Here is a 17,842-nt window from a genome sequence, read left to right on the forward strand (position 1 = left end):
CACTATGGATGTTTAAACCCCCCCTCCGTCCACAATGTGGTTTGCAATGCTAGAGTGGCGTTGTCTGTATTCCCACGTGTTGACTCCATGGGCAGAAGAAGAAGCAAATCAATGTTGTTTATGAGGTATTTTTATATATATTTCTTGAGAACTGCTCATCCAAACAACTTCACACTCAACACTGCACTTCCTTTAGTCCCAAGCAATACATCCGCCAGATATGAAGTAGATCAGATGAATGGTTCTTGAGATATGCAAAGGACAAACATACATACAGATAGACAGAGATTCCTTGCTTTATATAGAGAGACATAAAAACTAAACTGCATGGCACCAGATATAGACACAGGGGCTTTGGTGAAGGAGGGGGATAGAGAGTGATGTGAGAAAGACTGGTGTGTGTAGATATAGAAAGGGAAGCAGAATGTTCAGCGGGAAAAGATAGAGGCAGACAGAGCAAGATAGGAGACATTGGTGAAAGTGAAACAAAAGGGTGAGACAGAGGGAAATGCTGCAGAATGCATGGGTGGAGATGAGCTTTGTCTGGCAAGCACTCTTTATCTGATAGCGTTAATCTTGTCCTCTGTTCGCAGCGTTGCCACGCACCAGCACTTTTAACTAGCTCTGATAATGGGAAGAACAGCATCAAACTCATTAATTGAATTAGCTCTCTCTTTATCTCGGCATCGGCCTGTGTCCACTCGCCCCTAAAAACACTCAGCCGACAACTATTCCTCAGCTAATTGATTCTGAGCATCTCCGGCGCAGCCCCGTTTCACCTTACTAATTTATTGGACCAGCTCCCAGCCTGGTTCACCTGTCTTTAGCCACTATCTAATTTAATTTTACCCCAAGGTGATGGAGATTTTTTTTTTTTTTTTTAACCAAGACAGATAGAGAGGGAGGGAGAGAACATAAAGGGTTTCCATGCCCAACAGCTTGTGTGTTTATTTCATAACTGGATTTAGCTGCAGGTGTTTGAGAATTAAGGGACATGGGCCAGCTAAAGTAGCTCAATGTGATTTGGCCAATTTCGCTTGCTGTCAGTAAATTGAATTCAGCTAAACTGCCTTTTTTAAATGAATTCAGAAAATGTGCCCAACCATGAGTTATTGTGTGTTTCACATTTAACTAATCACAAGACCAATTTTTCATCTAAGGGAGTTTTTTCTTCAGTAGTTTCAAACGTTTCAATGGTGTTAGTTAATGATGCCTCAGAACTTAGTAGCAGGTTATGTATGAATGTGCTGTGGCTCATCTGTATTACAGTCCTGGCTATTGAGGCAGCAACTTTTCCTCATCTGGGTCTCCCTTTGCAGCAGCTGTTCTGTGATGTAGGAAGCAAAGGTGGTTTCTTTGTGATGGTGCTGATATCAGAGCAATTGTTCTCACTTTCATTTATCTTCACTAAAGGTTAGCTTTGTCCACCAGCCAACTCTTTGCCAATGTGTTAACATTATATCAGATTTAGGTACACACCAAGGTGTGTGTGTGTGTGTGTGTGTGTGTGTGTGTGTGTGTGGATAGTGTGTGTAGTTATTAGGATCTCTTGGTTCTCTGTCTTCCTCCTCACCAGAGTAAAGATCTGTTATGGATGGCAATACAGGGAACCACTTTCCTCATGTTTTATGTCATTTTTATCATTATTATTTGTACATAAAGTTTAGTGGGTAAAATATTCTTGCCAATGGCCTCTTGAGAATGACATTGACATACTGTATCTCTCCCTCTTTCACTGTTGGAAATATTAGACCATAACAGGCAGCAAAATGCCAGTGCTGACTACAGCTTTGTATCCTAGTATCTTAACCAAAAAAGCCCTCTCTTCAACTCCTCTCCTCTACTGAATGTTTTCCCCGACACTTCTGTCCTTTTTTATCAACTCTTATACAATGCCTGTCTTTTCCAATTCACCGGGCTGGTCTCTGCAAACCACCAATCTTGCTCTGCTCAAACACCTTTAACACCAAACTATCCTTCTATCCCTGTACTCACTACAAAGACCTTTACACAATCCACCCCCAGCCAACCCTGACCTACCAATAAACATAACCCCTCAGCCCCCATAGACACTCTCTTGTTCATTCATCCTCTTCATCATGTTGGCCTTTTTCCCCCTCATCTTTACTCATTATCATAGGAACCAAGACAGCCCAAATTGGCATCTAGTAAGGAACATGTTTTTGAATCGCAGCATGTTAACATTCCTGTTATCCACTCATTATCATCTCAATCTTAAACCTCATCATTTCCACTTGAGTAGTAAAACGTTTTTGACTGAAGCTCTTAGCCAATTTTAATTGGTGGTTTTAAAACGCTTTTATTGATCTTAAATGTTTTATAGCCACGTTTTAGTTTGTTCTTGCACATTCCCTGCCTTGTGTGTATACCAGTTTTTTGAGTTTTATGGTTTTATTGTTTTAACTCTCGGCGTTCCTATTCCCACTTACCAGTCACCTGGGTGCCCTAGCTGCATCAGTCTAATCCAGAAAATTGACGAGCTGCAGGGCCAAATCTCTTATACCCTTGTTCAATTAGAGGATGGACAAACAGTGGAAAAGACTCTTCCATGGGCTGGTAACACCATCAGGGATGAAGCCCCTCTGCCCAAGTTGCACTCCATGTCGGGATTTGCTGAAGATCCATGGATTAAACTTGACCAATCCAAAATCGCTACCAGCTTGCTCGACACCGCTCCCCGCTGAGCGGTGGTCTACTGTATGTGGTGGAGGGAGAGCCAGAAGGCTCCGCTTACCACACACTAGCCAAGAAGGACTTCTGCTATCAAACAGATTCTCTGTTCTGGAGAATCTTCAGGAATCAGTGCCACCACTCCCGGTTCCCATCACGGCATTAGTGAGCAGCGGCAGCATGGTAGCTTATACCAGCCCTTCTTGGGTAATCTACTAGCCCACAGGCACCAGCAGCCACCAGCAGCCACTGAGCAAGAAGAAAAGAAGAATTACTGATCCTTCTAGTGCTGCTTCATGTAGTTGTAAGGTTCTTGTAATAATAATAAAGATCTGGACCAAAACCCCAGCTCCACTTTTAACTCCAGTTTTAATCCAGTGCAGACTGTTTAAACTCTCTGATAAGACGTTTATTTGAATGATTTTAATGATTTTATCTATGATCTGATCTATTATGACTGTTTTAGCCGACCAAGGAATTGTGGTCGTGGTGGTGTCCTTGTTACCGTCTATAGGAAGATTTTCAAATGTAAACTAATAACTTGTAACGGTTTTTCTTCCTTTGAAGTGCTCACGTTTAAACTTGGTGGCCCACACCTGGTGCATTTTTGCCCCCCTAAACCAGCTGGCTCCTTTTTGATGGAGCTCCCAGAATTTTTATCCAGTCTTTTTTTAAATTATGATAGAATTGTTCTTTGTGGTGATTTTAATATTCATGTTGACGAGTCTTCTAATATCCTGGCTACTGATTCATAAATATCACTAAAATTTTCAACTTTCAACAACATGTGTCTGGACAAACTCATAACCATGGCCTTACTCTAGACCTTGTCTTTAGTCTGGTTTGAGAATATCATCTGAAATTATGGACGTGTTTGTATCTGATCACAAATGCAAAGGTTTTAACTGTGAATTACAGGCTGCTAGTACTGTTTTATCCCACTCTAAGTACACTCGCATCTTTAATGAGCTTAGTGCCTCTAAATTCTGTACACTGTTTAATTCTCATGGCAATGTGTTTCTTGATATATCCTACACCAATGATTTGGTTAATTCTTTTAATTCTCTGTGTTCTTCAACCTTAGATCTCAAAACTCCTTTGAAGACTGGATCTAAGCCAAAGACTAAAAGACAGTCCTGGTTAAATGACACTCAAAGCTGTAAAAGGAAATGCAGAAAAGCAGAAGGTAGATGGAAGAAATCAGGTCTACAGGTCCACTTTGTGGCTATGAAAGAGTTATTACTCCTTTATAATAGGATGGTGAAAGATGCAAGGACATGCTATTTTTCTGAACTTATTTCTGCCTATCAGGGCAACCCCAGATTTCTATTTAAGAAATTATTTCCGTTGATCATTTAGTAAACTCAGCCTCTCCTTGTGGCTCTGCTGATTGTGATGCTGACTGTGAAAAGTTTTTATCACACTTTGCTGGAAAGCTGGAGTCAATAAGACTTAGTATTGCCCCCAATCCTACCTTTTTAGATGTTGACCACCTGCACCAGGATACTTTGAGCTATTTTTCCCCTAGTACTGTGCCTGAACTTCTAGAAATCATGTCTTATATGAGAGTATCCGCCAGCAATTTTGAAATAATTCCAACCAAGTTTTTATATGAAGTAATGGAATGTTTTGGGCCCCTTTTGCTTTCTATTTTGAACAGCTCACTGTCTACTGGTTGTGTCCTAGAACTGCTCATGTCCAACCTGTTCTAAAAACCTGGGCCTGATCTTACCCTCCTAGATAATTTTATACGTTTTCTATTTCTATTTCTTGAAAAAATTGTTTCAAAGCAGCTTCTTGCTGCTGTGGGAAACAATAGTATTTTAAAAGTTTCAGTCGGATTTCTGCCAGTATCACAGCACTGAGAAAGCCCTTCTCAAAGTCACTAACAACCTTTAATGAATGCTGGCGCAGGCATGTGTTCAGTTGTTGTACTGCTCGACTTAAGGGCAGCCTTTGACAGAACTAATCTTGGCATTCTTTAAGATAGATCTACTGGTTACCTGTCACAACATTTCAAGCTTGTTGCAAGAAATCTTGGTGTCTTAGTGTAAAATAAGATCTATTTTAAATTTTAGAGATGTAGAAACTGTTGTACATGTTTTTATCTCCTCACACCTTGATTATTGCAACAGCTTTTTCTTTGGTCTTAATCAAAAAACTTTGAAAAGACCACAGACTTTACAGAACTCAGCTGCCAGGCTTTTAACCAGAACTAAGAGGCAAAATCACATCACACCTGTTTTAGTCTCTTTACAATGGCTCCCTTTTTGAGAGATCTTACTGATTACCTTAAAGGCTCTTTATGACCCAGCTCCAGATTATATTTTAGACCTTTTAATCCCTTATGAACCTTTGCATGATTTGAGATCCTCGGGCAGAGGTCTTCTGTCTCCTCCAGAGTCCAGGCTGAAAACTAAAGGGAACAGAACCTTTCCCATCAGGGCCCTGAGGCTCTGGAACAACCTGCCCGAAGAAATAAGGCTGTCTGAGTCAGTTTCTTCTTTCAAGTTTTTTCTTAAAATATACTTTTATTGGAAAGCATTTCTTGATTTTACCTGGGCTGCCTGCTTATTTTACTTAACTGCATTTATTTTTAATTTCATGTTTATTATTTTTAATTTTGCATTTTACTCCCTTTGTGTTTCATGTGTTTATTTTTAATGGCTTTTAGTTTGTTTTAGTCTCTCTCTGTCTTAGATGCGTTATGTTTTCATTGTAAAGCACTTTGTAACTGTGTTTTGAAAGGTGCTAAAATTTATTTAAATAAAGCTTATTATTATTAGTATTATTAAGGTCCGCTGAAATTGGGTGCAGTTGCTTTCAAGGAGAGGTATGCTGCTCTTCGACTCCTTCGCCTGAGCCTTGTTGTTTTAAAGTGCAGTGCAAATATGTTCTACCCCTGTTTTGGGTTTGTTTGTGTGTATTACTAATGCAGTGATAGAATACTTAAGTAAAATATGTAAAATATCGATGTTCAGGTATTTTTCAAAAGCCTAAAAACTAAATGTGTTTCACAGATCCTGTCTGGATACTGCAACAATGTGTACTTGTCTGAGCAATTAGGATCAGCTTAGGCTTGAGTAGGTTCAAAACAGAGCAGCCAGACTTCTCATTAAATACAGAGTGAGGGAACACATTTCAGCATAATGACAGTGACTACCTCTGTGTTTTACAACTGATGTTACAGTTGACGTTTTCCTAACGCATGATGGTACACTACTGTTTATGTTGCATTGTAGGATAATTTGACTCCACTATGAAGGGTATAATTCAGTAATTCAACACTACAAAATGTCAAACACACTAGTGGGCTAAACAGCAAACAGTGAATATACACAACATATTTCAGACACAGCTTAGAGGTGATAAAGCTTTTGTTGTCTGGGCCCTACAAATGCTTTTTTGAATTTTGATTTTAAAACCCAACCCAACCCTGACTGCTTTTGAGTGACACATCGATATCACATCACCTCAGCTGTCTTCGTTCAGCCTCCCCGCTAGTCGCCACAGTTAGCAAGGTTGTGGAAAGGAGGAGCTACGGTTGATAAAGTAAAATGGCTTGTTCGAAACTAGCTGTTACAAAAAAAGAAAGGATGACAGTGAAAAACATGCATTTAAGGATGACTGGACTTAGAAATACACATTTTCCCCGAGGGAAGTACAAGACCATTGTGTTTGATTTGCAATGAAACAATGGCCATAATGCAGAGTGGGAACGCAAAATGCCACTATGACACCAAACATGCCTGTTTTGAATAAAACTATCCCAAAAACACGTAAAACACGGAAGAACAAAACTGAACCAGTTGAAGTTGTGATATCAAGACTCCAGCAAAATAATTGTAACATCAAACATGTTCAACAATGAATGCAGTGAAGAATTCATACTTCAATTTATTAAGTGGACCTCTAAAACTTTTAGTTGAGTACCCCTTATATATAATATACTATATGGTGTTTGCACACAAGACTCCTGGTCTCACTACGTCTTCCACTTTACTCAGAATTTTTTATATTCTATTTAATTTCCTGCTGCGTAAAGTGCATTAATATTAATGTGCATTGCTATTTAATTTAGCATGCAAGAGGCATGCCAGAGTGCAAGGTGTGTTGACATGTTATTTGGGCAGTAGCCATACTGGGGTGTCATTTCGGAGCATCAATCAGGTAGAGCCAAAAACTGTCTTTTCTGACAACCTCATCTCATCTGTAAATACTCATCCCACTGATGCAGGTTTTCAAGGAATTAATGAGGCAGCTTCATGTGCTGATGCATGTGAAAGGAAACCTCCCTTCAAATTGCTTTCCTTTATTGCGCCCAACCCCCCCACCACCCCCCACCCCTTCACCAGAAATCATATTAGCCAAACCAATCTCATTTACAACATGGCATTTGTTAATTTAGCCCCCACGCTCGTTGGCTATAGCACATGCTTGGATTTGTCTGTCAAATTGGGCATGAGTGTGAGAGAAATTGAGGGAGTATGATGCAGGAGGAAGAAACAGGATGAGAGAGAAATATAAGGCAAGTGTGAAACAGATGAGCATTATTTAGATTAGAAAGAGAGAGAGACAGAAAAGAATGTATCAGGACCTTGGGCAGCACACGGACACTGTAGTTCAGGAGTTCTTCATTGTACAACAGTATTGATCAATCTGTCTAATTAATTCACTGATTAATTTAGAGCTGCAGCTAATGATTATTTTCATTAGTGATTAATCTGCAGATTATTTTCTCAATTAATCATTTTGTCTATAAAATGTCAGTAAATAATGAAAAATGACCACTAAAATTTCCCACAGCCTTAGGTGATGTCTGCAGATGTCTTGTTTTGTCAAACCAACAGTCCACAACCCAAAGATTTTCAGTTAACTATCAGTTTGAGCTGGGAGGGGTACATCTTTGGCATTTTTTGTTTGGAAAAAGACTAAAAACAGTTATTCAATTACTAAAATAGTTACAGATTAATTTTCTGTTGATTAACTAATCAATCAATCAACTTATACAAGTTTTTTAAAAAGCTGGGAAAAAATCAAAAGGGGACTGAAAAAATTCCCACCTTCAAATTGGCATTTGATGCTTAATCAATACAGCACATAAAATACTGTCAGAGTTTGTCCATATTAGTTGATTATCGTTCCCCCTCTAGTCCTCTGTCAGTGCTGAATGCGCTTATGAGTCTGCAGTAATTACTGTGCCTTGGCTAAGGTGACGACTGGGAAACAGGAGGGCAGACAGCAATCAGTCATCTCCTCCTAGTTATTGTCTGCGTCTTCCACACCAGCAGCCTTTATCTTGACTCGTCAGGAGCAGCAACCAACACAAGACCAGTTATTACCGCCTCAGCAGCCTGGATAAGATCAAAGAAGACCGGTTGAACGCAGAAGATGTAATGACTGTGCTCTTCTAAGGACTGCTGCATGGTTTGTCATGTCATTATCCCCTGTTAATGCTTAGATTTTTTTTTCCTCTATCTTTTACAAGTCTTTTGCAGTTCCAGAATGAGGACAGTCTCCAATTATTTTGATGTGGGGAAAAATTACCCAACGTTCATATCTCACTGAATAGAAATGTCTCTTTCGCTTCACCTTTTTTGTGCTGTTGGTGTTTTTACTTTAGATCTGCTTTTCCTCGCCATCTCTCTTCTTTCTTTTTCCTCCACATAAAATATTCTGCCCCATTCGTGCCAGTGATTTGAACAAGAGCAATTTGTCATGTTGGAAAAGGTACTGAAAGGTGCTCATGTACTTCATGGTAATTTCATGTGACAGAGAAGGAGGAAGAAAGCAACAGCGTGTCAGTATACTGGAAGAGGAGGAGGTCATGCTTCTTTGGCACCTGAACAGCCTCCCACAGACTGTGACCGAGAGTAATGGAAGTGATGGAGGGACAAAAAGGGTGGGGCAGGGGCAGAGGCGGCATGAAGGCTGCGGAAATTGGACTCCTTTTAAAACCCCAGGTGTGAGGGGAAATTACCAAAAATTGTCTGAGCTGGAGCATGCCGCCTATTTATTGCTCCAGAGAGTCTTGATGTTGGGATATTATAGTGTGTAAAACAAGACCTGTCATGTAAGGCTACTCCTACATTCAACATACACTCATTTTGGTTAAATACACTTTTTCAGAGGTTAATTTGAACTTGCTACCCCTGACTTGTGATTATTTCAATTAAGCAAACGTGCCATCTGTTGTCCTGATGCTGGGTTTCATCACTGCTAATGAAATAATTTGGCTTGTACCTGCCAGCCTGACTTTGCTAAAGCAACATTCATCCCAAGCAAAAATATGAATAAAGGGCATGTGAGACTTTTTCACTCATTATATACTGATCAAAATGGATAAGCTCCAAACGTAGAAAGAAATTCCTTCATCAACCAAGAAATCATATGGTTTTCTCAGGAACAAGCAACCTCCAAAGCCTTTCAAAAAGATTTCTTTCTTCTTTTTTAGCCCCAGTTTAGTGTTCTTATCATTAAAAGCATACTTTTAATCAGTCTGTTACTATCGTCCAACTTCTTGTAGTTGCTAATTTCATGTCCTCCTTGCATGTTTGAGTGTGAGGGACAGACCATGAGGGTTTATCTGTGTCTGAGAAAGAGAGTAAAAAGTCGACGTGTGTTTGTGAAACTGTTTCCATCACCAGGACTGTGATCCTGCGGACAGTTCCAGTATAATTTAATTTAATGTCTTTTTTTGACTTATGGACGTGTGTGTGTGTGTTTCAGGGTCAAGCTGAAGGATGGAGTGGCTTTCCTGGGGGCCAGCGCCAGTAACCCGGTTGTGTGGACAGTGAGCCAGGATTTCAGAAGTGAAGGTCACAGGGTTGTTACCCTTCACTGTCGGAGGAAGGAGAACAATTTCAGTCAAAGGTATGTCTGACTCACTCCTTCTACAGAATGAATCAATGCACTAATGAAATATGAACTGAACACACTGCTGAACAACCAAAAAGCAGCAGCACACTTGTTAATTTTTCAGACAGTCAGTAGCTTTGTAGTAGATTGCAAAGTAATGATGAAAGAGGACATGACTCAGCATTTGAACCATTCCTTCCTTAGCACTGTAGTCATTAAAATGTATTGTTCAAAGAACACAGTATTTCTTACTGTCAACAAATCTTGTGAAAAGAACAAAACCAACAATCAAATGATCCTACTAACGAGTCTGTGCAGACACAGCCCGATATTCAGTAGCTGATTCCTCTGTCTCATAAACCTCCATTGTTGTCCAAAAACGATTAAAAACACATCAGTGAGCTACACCGTTGCACTGGGGGACATGTTCCTTCATTAGGATGAACGTGGGTACTGTAGTTTATTTTTAGTCGCTCCCACATACACAGTCCTGCTGCTGTAAATACTCACTAGAGCACCAAATCTGTATCTGAAAATCATTCCCAAAAATACATTCTATACCCCTGTATGAGTAGCATTTGCTAAAATCTATAGGGCTAGACTATTTTAGAAAATGATTTAGCCTTTCCTGTCAAAAGAAAGCATACTGTATATTTGTGACCCATTTTTAAAGATTTATATCTACAATAGGTAGACTGACTTGTCAATGTTATTATCATGATGTGGTAATGCACTTGCGAGCAGGGACCATTTTCAAAATTCTTTGTGATGCTCGGACATCCAACTACTTAAAGTCTGTACATTGATGAGCTGTGTTGTCAAAAATCTAATCCAGGAGACAAAAAATAAGCAGATATGGATGTTGTGAAAGGATTAGAAAAAAGAGGAAGAGAGGCTGCTGTTGAAAAGATGACACTCAAAACTGATGACAGTAAGTCCTTGAATCATACCATACATTAAATACAAATAGCTGCTTTGAAGGTAGGAAATCCATCTAAAATATGTGGTATTCTTTGAAAATGGTTGGCAGTAATATGAAGCACAGTGGGAATATCAAAAACAATACTGGTGTACATCATTATAAATAGTGGATTTTAGTTGTTTTAGAGTTGAAATGATTAGTTGATTAATCAATTAGGCAACTGAAAATTAAAAGGCAACTATTTTAATGATCGATTAATTGTTTAAGTCTTTTCTCAGCATTTGCTGGTTCATGTTTCTCATTGCTTTTTGCTGCTTTTTCTTGTCTTAAATTGAGTAAACTGAACATCTTTGGGTGTTAGACAAAAAAAGCAATTTGAAGAGGTCATTTTGGGCTTTAGGAAATTGTGATGAGCATTTTTCATTATTTTCTGACTTTTTACGGCCCAGTGAAAAAACGAACAAACAAACAAACAAATCAATTGAAGTCAGTGAAACAGAAGTGTGGGTGCTGTATAATTACAAGAGGGATTTGAATTAAAGCCTTCAGATTTGACTGGACTGCTAAGAAGTAGGTGGGTCTTACCAAACACAGTGCATTATTATTAGGACAAGGGAGAAATGAATTGATTTTGCATCAACCGCGTTCTTTTGGAAATCAATACAAAGTTTTTGCTCACTGATATAACACGCACACTTCCCCCTATGATGCTGCTCTGCTAGCTACTATCACCCACACAAGCGGTCAAATTATTCAAGTCAAGTGGTGAGTTTTATATGATGCGTGTGGTTAGCTAGTCGCCCAAAGTTGCATTTGATGGGAAACATTTTTACATACGCCCCTGAATTCAAGATGAGTCATCAAACATTTGAAAATTATTTACAGGAAGAGAAAAGACAGGGATGTAAAAAAAAATATCTATTTTTTTTTTAATAAAAAAATTAACAATTAACCCAAAGACACAGGATTATTATTATTATAATTAGTTCACTGTGTCTTTAATTAAGAAATTAAGAGAAGGATTAATCGATAATGAAAATCTTTAAAAGCATTTTAAAAATTCAGTGACATTGATCAAATACAGAGCATGAGAGAACACCCGCAACTTTCAAATAATGACAAAGTATGTATGTGTGCTCATGTGTGTGTGACTGCTGCTTATATGACCGTGCTTCCATTACCTAATAATAAGTATGTGTGTCTTTGTGTGTGTGTGTGTGTGTGCACTGTGTGTGTCAATGACGTACAGACATTCAACATGGCAGCTAACGGTTTTAGGCGAAGACAAAGTAGCTGCACCCAGGAAGTGACTGGGCTGTTATTTCCTCCCCAGTGTCAAGGTGATGACAGTGATGAATGACAAGTCCTCTATCATTTGCATGCAACTCTTTTACGGCCCCGCTGAGGAGAAGAGACATTGAATTATACAGGACTGCTGAAATCAAGGTCATACATGTTGGATCTGGTATTATTCCTCACAGTTCTCTGATCGACAAAAGACTACCTTGAAGTGTTGAGATGATAATGCAACACGTGGCGTGACCCTGCACTTTTCGGTTTCTTTAGCTTACATATCAAATGGAATAACTGTAGCACAGTGAATGAAAAGCAATCACTCAAGGACTGAAAAATGTGATTATTATCAAAAACAGAATTTTAATTCAGAAAATCTCTTTCATGAGGTTAAATTGTTATTGGGAGAGCAGCAGTCATGGTCTTTTCTATTTTATTGAAAAAGTTTTGAGAATGCTCACCACACATGGAAAAAACAACATACGTTTCATCTCCTGACCAGCGGTGTGTTTTTGTGGTCTGGCAAAACTCAAAAGACATCCATACCTGACTGGACACACTGCCTGACTGCTTTGCTTTTGATTTCCTAATTGGAACAAAATCAGTTGTCCTAAATTGTCCGCTGAAATCGTTTTTGAATTACAATTACATTTAGGCAACAAATAGGCCTTGCTGTTGCAGAATCCTGCTTTATTAATGAGACCAAAACAAGGCTTTGGAGTTTCAAGAGGTTCCCAGTCACATCATTTATAGCTCTCTTATTGGTCGTATGGGGAGGGGAGGGGGTCTTGTTAGATTTATGTTGGTTGTGTAGCTACAACAGAGGAAGAGTCACTGAATTATTTTCCCCTCCTATTTTAATCATGACACTGTTTAACCCCCTCTCAAAGAAGCCCTCCCTAGGTCCCTATGTTTTAAGTATTTTAAGACCCATCTCCAAGCTGCCTTTTTTATCAAAGATTTTAGAAAAAAAATGTCTCCACTCAACTGATTGCTTTTATGAACAGCAATCAAACTTTTGAAAAATTTCAATCTGGCTTCCACTCCCTTCACAGCACTAAGACTGTTCCTGTCAAGGTCACCAATGACTTACTGCTTGTAGCTGACAAAGGCCTGTACTCCATTTTAATTCTCCTTGACTTCAGCCCAGCATTTTAGTGGTTTTTTGATGCTCAGGTGACCAAAGTGTTGCAGTCCTGCTTTGCTCAACTGAGAAATCCAACTAAGATCAGGTTATTCCTTTCCTCTGCAGACATAGAAAAGGTCATCCATGCTTTTATCTCTTCCAGACTTGACTATTGCAATGCATTTTACTCTGATATCAGTAGGTAAAACATTCAAAGAACAGTCAATACAAAACACCGCTACCAGGCTTTTAACACGTACTAAGAGAAGCAACCACATTTCACCAATACTTGCTGCCCTTCACTGGTTACCTGTGAGTTTTAGAATTGATTTTAAGATTTTACTGCTTGTTTTTAAAGCCTTGCATGGTCAGGCTCCTGCCAGTATCTGTAATCTGCTAACTCCCTATGAGACTGATCGCTGCTTGAGATCCTCCAGCAGGGCCCTACTAATGGTTCCAAAATCTCGATTTGTCACCAGAGGTGATAGAACCTTTGCTGTTCAGGCCACTCAGCTGTGGAACTCCCTGCCTGGAGATCTCAGGCAGGCAAACTCATTATCTTCTTTTAAATCTCTTCTTAAGACTCACTTTTATTGTATGGCTTTTTCTTAACTGGTGGTATTTGTTGTACTATTTAAATTATTTTATCTTGTCTATATCTTATGTTTTGGATCTTATTTACTTGTATTATCTGTTTTTATTGTGAAGTACTTTGTAACTTTGTTTTTGAAAGGTGCTTTATAAATAATGTCATTATTAATTAAGTCTGCAAGCCTTGAAAGTAATGTCCTAAATTAATTTAACCTTTTATTTCTGTGATACTGTAAGGATATCCTTTTTGACATATTTTCTGCTACTCCCCAGTAATAGGTTTTTACTCTGGGAGGCATTTTATTCAGCCGTTACCCAATGGGTAGTAGAAAGCCCATCAGTCAGGTTAAGATCTTCATTAGCCAGGATTTGAATGGGGGTGGTGGAAATATGTGGGGATGGAAGCCAAGGAGTTTGAAAAGACAAGTGCCCTAGAACCTCAGATTTCTCCTAATGTTGATTGAAGCTCACTTTGCTGACCATTAAAACAGCATCACTGCCAGAACCTGTAAGATAAACACTGGGAGCAGGATGTGTGTACTCAGATTAACTATAGAAAGAGCAACATTTCAGTCAAGTGTGACCACCAGGTGATAGACTGACTCAGACCAGCTTGATGACTTCACTCCCAGCAGCCCATCAGGGGAGGAAAGCATCAACTGAAGACATACAGATTTACAGTAACAGTTGTATCTCAGTGTTATGATATATCCTTTGATGGAACTGTGCACAGAGGCTAACTATACACAAATGTATTGTGTGCGTTTACACAGCTCGTACATAATGACCACTTAGAGGAGGTCAAAAAACAAGTAGTCAGGTCCCAGAAGTGTGCACGTTGTGTGTGTCTGCAAGTTCAGTCACTTTAGCAGCCATATGTTCACTGCACAGATCCTCTGTAGTCTGGAGAAAGTGGGGCAGCTGAGAGATGAGGACAGAAGTGGTGTGAAAAAAGAAGCAAATGACAGGAGTGTTGGTACAGAAGAGGGAAAAAAGGTGAAACCAAGTTTAGGAAGGCAAAAAGTATGTGCGTGTAGTACATGCTGGGTTAGCAGATAGTGAGTGTTTGCACTTTGTTATAACCAAGAAAAAGAAGTCAAGAAGTGCATGCTGCACTGAAGTCTGGGATATTCTAATTTTATTTTCATTCATTTTTGTTTTGGCTTTATTCCAAAGAGGAAAATAAAGTAGAGACTGCAGCAGGATGACCAGAGGAATGTTGTTTTTATGCAGCCACTCTCTGAATGGTTCATTTTGGATTTCATATCAATTCGTGGCAGGTTCATTATTCTTTTTTATTTTACTTTGTATTCTATCAAAATACATTTATTTAGATTACTGTATTTAGATTAGATTTTGATTCTTTTCAAGTTCTAGCCCTCATATGAATTTTAGTTATAATTAAAGAAGCATAAGAACAAAAGTAATAATCTTCCGGTTTTGTAAACTTACCTGAATTCTTTACCTTTTTTTTCTGATAAGCTCTGAATCTTAGTATCTTTCATCTGTAGGTGTAAAATTAAACCATTGAAAACTGCAATATTGTAATTGCTTCCTTATATGATGTTATTTTAAGTAAATGATCTGCCATATTTGGCTAACTCTTAAACATTTACAGTTAATTTGCCCCTGACACTTTCAAGAAATTATACAGTTTATGTTATGAAATGTTTTCTCTCTAGCAACTGCAGGTTTATGTCCAGGCTGCAGTTACTTAATGAAAAACATAGACACTGAACTCAATATTTTGACAAATGTTGATATAGCTACAGTATTTATGGAAGCCTGCATTGGAACAGTTTATATCTTTAGCTGTCTGGGTTTCAGTTCCCTTGCCGCTCTAAATGAATTGTCTATATAACAGTTTGCCTGGTGGCGAGACTCTCTGCTTGTATTCCCTCTTTAAATGATATGATTCGGGCATATAAATTCACACTCATCATAAGGTCTCAAAATGCTTTAGATTTTGTTAGCGTCATGCTTCAGGGTGCCCAAAGAAGCACTTTTTTCTTTGTTTGTTTTTTCAAACTGCTGATCTGTGTCACAGAATGCTGTGGTCAGCATTTTTTTCTTGCTTCTATATGCAGACAGCAAGGATTGCAGTGTGTATGAGATAAGGAAATCTTATAGTGATCTGACCCTAAATGCACTGAAAATGTCTCATCAACATAGTAGCCCATACAGTTACACAATGTTTCCCAGTACACAGCGGTCTTTCATTAGATTTTATAACAGAGAAGCACAGTGACTCAACTTCGTCCAAATTGAGGCTTCCTGACAGCATGTTTTGTGCACTAAGCTTTTGTGACACCACATGTCCCCTCTAAAGAAATTACATATCATAGCTTTTAGAAAACCTAAAAGAAGAACCGAGTAATCTAGGGTTTTGCTTTTGGTTTTTTTTGTTGTTGTTTTGTTGTTTTTCCCTACTAATACAAGTCCATGTTGAGCAGATTTATCCACACAGTTACATGACATGTGCAAGTCTCCAGGCTGTAATAAAGCTGACTGATGCATAATGAAAGCAGCACAATGGTCATTGGACAATAGCGCCTGCTCTGTTATGAAGATGTATTTGGACGCTTAAATGCTAAGAGTTGTCCTTCACCAGCCAGTCCTCCTATTCTGTGTCCACACTGCTCTCTGTTACCATACAGTGAGAGATGGCTTATTGCTATCATCGAGCTAATTCATATTCTTTTGGCTGCAAGTGCTATTGAACTCAAAATCCCCATCAGCTGTTGGCATAATTAAGCATGGGAATGCACACACAGTCAGGAACCATGTACACATTCACTCTGTGTCTGTGCATGTTGATGTGAGTGTAGGGGGTGTGCCATGGAGTTGACAGCAATGTTTCTATAGGATAATCACATTGCAAAATCAAAAAAAAAAAGAAAAGAAAAAGGAGTCGTCAGCGATGCATGTCAGGTACTCAAGCTGCTTCTGGCTCCTTTATTTCTTTTTAATGAAAGCTAACACCATTTGGAGTTCCTGTTTGATTGAGGGGAAAGTTGAGAAAAAGGAAAGAAATAAAGGTTTTGTTGTTTCAGTAGCAGCTCTGTGGCCCAGTACTCAGGTTGTCAATCATTAGGTTGTCCAAGCTGCGATGGGAGTTCAATTTGTAATTGCAGGAGGTGAAGCGTGACATCTAACAACTAATTAAAGTAAACCAAATGTAATGGCTAACATTTCTCAATCTGCTCGCTCCCTCAAATTAACACATGCACAGAGAGACGTGTTGACTTCAAGAACAGTAAAGCTTTTGGCTTTATCTATCTATTAAAGGCAGACATGTTTTAAGACATAAAAATACTCTTCTTTGAATAATAATTTGTGTTAGATATGCTTTTTTTTTTTTTTCATTTTTACAATAATCCTAAAAAACTATTCCTTCTCCTTCATTGAAAATTACAGAATCTATGAATATCCATCTTCAAAGGGAAGGTCAAACATCCAACTGAAGTTACAATAAGAAAAACACAAATTTTGAGAAAGTAGGAATTTAAAGTTTTTCCTTTCGCTCTATTCAAACAGAACAGGACCATTGTGGCAATATTTGGCATCTGGTACACCACTGACTAATCTACAAATAATTCTCTTGATCAATCAATTTGTCTATAAGATAAATGACCCAAAGAGCCAAAGTTGGCATCCTCAAAGACTTTCCATTTGCTACCATATATGACAAGGAAAAGCAGCAAATCCTCAATTGAGAAGCTGAAACTCTGAAAAATGAAAAAATGACTGACTGATTATCAATTAATTAATTTTCTGTTGATCGACTAATCAGTTCATTGACTGAGATGACTTAATGAGCATTTTGAGTGCATGGGGCACTTGCAGATGCATGCTTCTCACTTGTGAATTCCTTATTTTTCTCATTAATTTCATGATTTAGTAGATAGAATGGAGGATTATATCTGTTTATGAAAGTCTGAAAGCACCCAAGCATAGTAAAGGATGACAAGACATTAAGTTGTGATTCATTTATATCTTCTTTGCTCACATGCTCAATTTTTGCCAATTGTAAGCAGTTGTCATGGATGAAAAGTTGAAAATTTAGTGATGGAGACTAATGGTCTGTTGATTATTGTGTTTTGTTTGGTTTTTTTGTTTGAAGGTCCAACCTTCTACTGTAGGATTGCCTCGGGATTGACTCAGATGTTTATTCAGACATGTGAAATTGCCAGCACATTTATGTAATCCAATGCATGCCTGAAAGAGGCTGTATACTGTGAAGTGCGTAATATTCAAATGTGTTTTTTTTACAGTAAATACTGAATGAGTCTCATTTGTGTGCGCACACATAGGCACGCGTGCTGTCTGAAACACATACACTCACACACAGACACTCACAC

The 17,842-nt window shown here is 38.6% G+C and overlaps 1 protein-coding gene across 3 annotated transcripts in view; it reads left to right on the forward strand.

The window, feature by feature from the left end:
• Positions 1-17,842, forward strand: part of LOC121885534 (transmembrane protein 132C-like) — a 177,871-nt gene that overhangs the window by 97,531 nt on the left and 62,498 nt on the right. For all 3 annotated transcript variants that reach the window (XM_042395079.1, XM_042395077.1, XM_042395078.1), the window contains exon 4: positions 9,421-9,564. In XM_042395079.1, the coding sequence (XP_042251013.1) occupies positions 9,421-9,564 (144 nt within the window). The remainder of the gene's footprint in view (positions 1-9,420; positions 9,565-17,842) is intronic.

The sequence above is a fragment of the Thunnus maccoyii genome, chromosome 19 (assembly GCF_910596095.1).
Source record: "Thunnus maccoyii chromosome 19, fThuMac1.1, whole genome shotgun sequence".
NCBI lineage: Eukaryota > Metazoa > Chordata > Actinopteri > Scombriformes > Scombridae > Thunnus > Thunnus maccoyii.